The sequence below is a fragment of the Phragmites australis genome, chromosome 21, assembly GCF_958298935.1.
Source record: "Phragmites australis chromosome 21, lpPhrAust1.1, whole genome shotgun sequence".
NCBI classification, from domain to species: domain Eukaryota; kingdom Viridiplantae; phylum Streptophyta; class Magnoliopsida; order Poales; family Poaceae; genus Phragmites; species Phragmites australis.
In genome coordinates, this window is record NC_084941.1 from 20277986 (window position 1) to 20280276 (window position 2291).

Consider the following 2291-nt stretch of genomic DNA (forward strand, 5'->3'; position numbering starts at 1 on the left):
TAACCTGCTAGTTTGGGCTAGATCAACACTAAAGTAACAAACATGTGTGAACTTTGACAACCTAGGCAGATCCAAATGTTCCAGATCAAGCTCTCACCACAATTTTGTCTCACACCCAATCCCCTACTGGTGCTGTATTGGAGCAGGTTACCAACCACTCCCCATGTATCCATCCTTCACCATTAATCAAACCCTAAGTTATCACCATCTCCAACTCCATCATCACCCCCCCCCCCCTCAACTATATTTAGACACAACCATTCCATGCACAACCACACAAGAAACACCTGCTACTTACATAGCTTCCGATCCAATCTTGCAAGAAGCAACTAGCAAGTCATGGAGCTCCTCCCTTGCATTGCCATCCTCCTCCTCCTGTGCTCCTCCCTTGCGGCGGCGACGTCACCGGCGGGGACGCTCGAGCGTGTGACCAAGCAGCGGATCCTGGCGAGCATCCCGCCGGGTGGAGGCCCGCCCGTGCTGTTCCTCACCTCGCCGTCCGGCAAGTACGCGGCCTACTTCGTGCGCACCCACACCGTGCCGGGCGCCGGCGGGCTCGGCGCCGACTTCTGCTACGTCGAGGTGATCGGCAAGACGGCCGGTCATGGAGGCGCCGAGGGGGAGGGCGCCGCCGGCGGCACGAGCTTGTGGGAGTCGGAGTGCCGGCCGATCAGCACGGTGAACTCGTGCGCGCTGCTCTTCTCGTGGGACGGGCTGGAGGTGTTCGACGGCAGCGAGGAGGTGTGGCACGGCGAGACCAACCGCGACGGCACCAACTTCCTCCAGACGCTCGAGCTCGTCGACGACGGCGACATGCGCATCCGCGACAAGGACGGTGAACTCGCATGGCGAGCCAGCGACGAGCCGCGCCACTCGCAGCGATGTGGTGCGCCGGGCTCCCCGGGGCTTGGCACCGCGCTCCCTCCCTTCGCCGAGCCCCTCGGCGCGCACAGCAGCAACCTACCTTTCGGCCAGGAGCCCGGCGGCAACGGCCACGTGGCGGAGCTGCCGGAGGGGGAGCTGCCGCAGGCGGCCGATGTCAGCGGCGGAGCAGCGGCCTTCGGTGGCGCAACGGGGGTGGCTGGCCCTGAGCTCGGGCAGGGAGAGCACGACGCGGCGGCCGTGGGCGGTGTAGCGGCGGGGTTCGGCCAGCCGCTGGTGGACAACAGTCCCTATGACAGTGGGGCCTGGAAAGACGGTCCTGAGGCCCGCCTCGCCGCCATTGGCGTCGCTCTATGCGTCTCCGCCGTGCTTGGCGCCATGGGCTTGAACCTCTAATCGAGGAGTCGCTGATGGTGGTACAATTGCTAGTCTGCGACAAACTGATCAAAAAGAGCGTGGGATGGGTCATGTGTGGTGTTGCATTTGGTGATTTGGTCAACTATGTGCTTTTCTTTCTTATGCATGTATCAGATATTGTAAGAGGGCGAAATTTGATATTGTAATGTTGTATTTGGTTAATTGGAATCAATGGCATATTATAATGAATACCATTATTAAACTAGTATGCCATTTTTTAAACAAAACTAGACTGGTAGAAGTTGATGATAATCAACACCATGTCAATGTGCAAAAGAGCACCTAGCTAGTGTTTGCAGGGGAGTACATCCATATAGGGCTGAAACCAATCGGGAACCATGAAAACTGTTAGTTTCATTTCCTAAACCACACATTTTTTTTCTTGGAAACGAAAATAAAATCAGAATTGCCAGAATATTGGAAATGATTCCGTTGGATGAAAAAAAACTTTTGACATAAACTCTAGATAGAACGTAGTAGTTTTGAAAATTATTGTAGAATTTTTTGTTCACATTTCAATAGTTTGCAAAAGTCGAAATTAAATCATAATCATATTAAAGGCAAAATAGGGCACGATTGGTCCAGAGGCGGACCGATGCAAAGGGGTGTCTAGAGGGACGGTGCTATCCGTATTAAAGGCAAAATAGGGCACGACCGGTCGAGAGGCAGACCGATGCAAAGGGGTGTCTAGAGGGACGGTGCTATCCCACACATGCGCACGAGCAAAGGAAGTAGCGCTTCCTCCCAGAGAACCCAAACTTTCCTTTTTGGGAAAGTTTTTTCTACATTTTTCCTTTTTTACAAAGTTTTTTTAAAAAACTTTTCTAGCTCAATAGTTTTAAGAGAAAAAGTTTATGAGGAAAAGTTATCGAGAAAAGTTACTGAGAAAAAGTTATCGAGAAAAAGTTTTCTGTGGACCGCAACTTGGATTGTTATATGAGCCACACGAGGTTCGCGAGTTAGGCCGCTCGCGGACACACGTGAAACAGGAA

At 52.9% G+C, this 2291-nt stretch overlaps 1 protein-coding gene across 1 annotated transcript; it reads left to right on the plus strand.

Annotated features, from left to right (window-relative positions):
* The first annotated feature begins 288 nt into the window (after positions 1 to 288).
* Positions 289 to 1470, plus strand: LOC133903772 (uncharacterized). The gene has a single exon (XM_062345231.1). The coding sequence runs from the start codon at positions 340 to 342 to the stop codon at positions 1276 to 1278; it is 939 nt and encodes a 312-aa protein (XP_062201215.1). The 5' UTR covers positions 289 to 339; the 3' UTR covers positions 1279 to 1470.
* Positions 1471 to 2291: the final 821 nt, after the last annotated feature.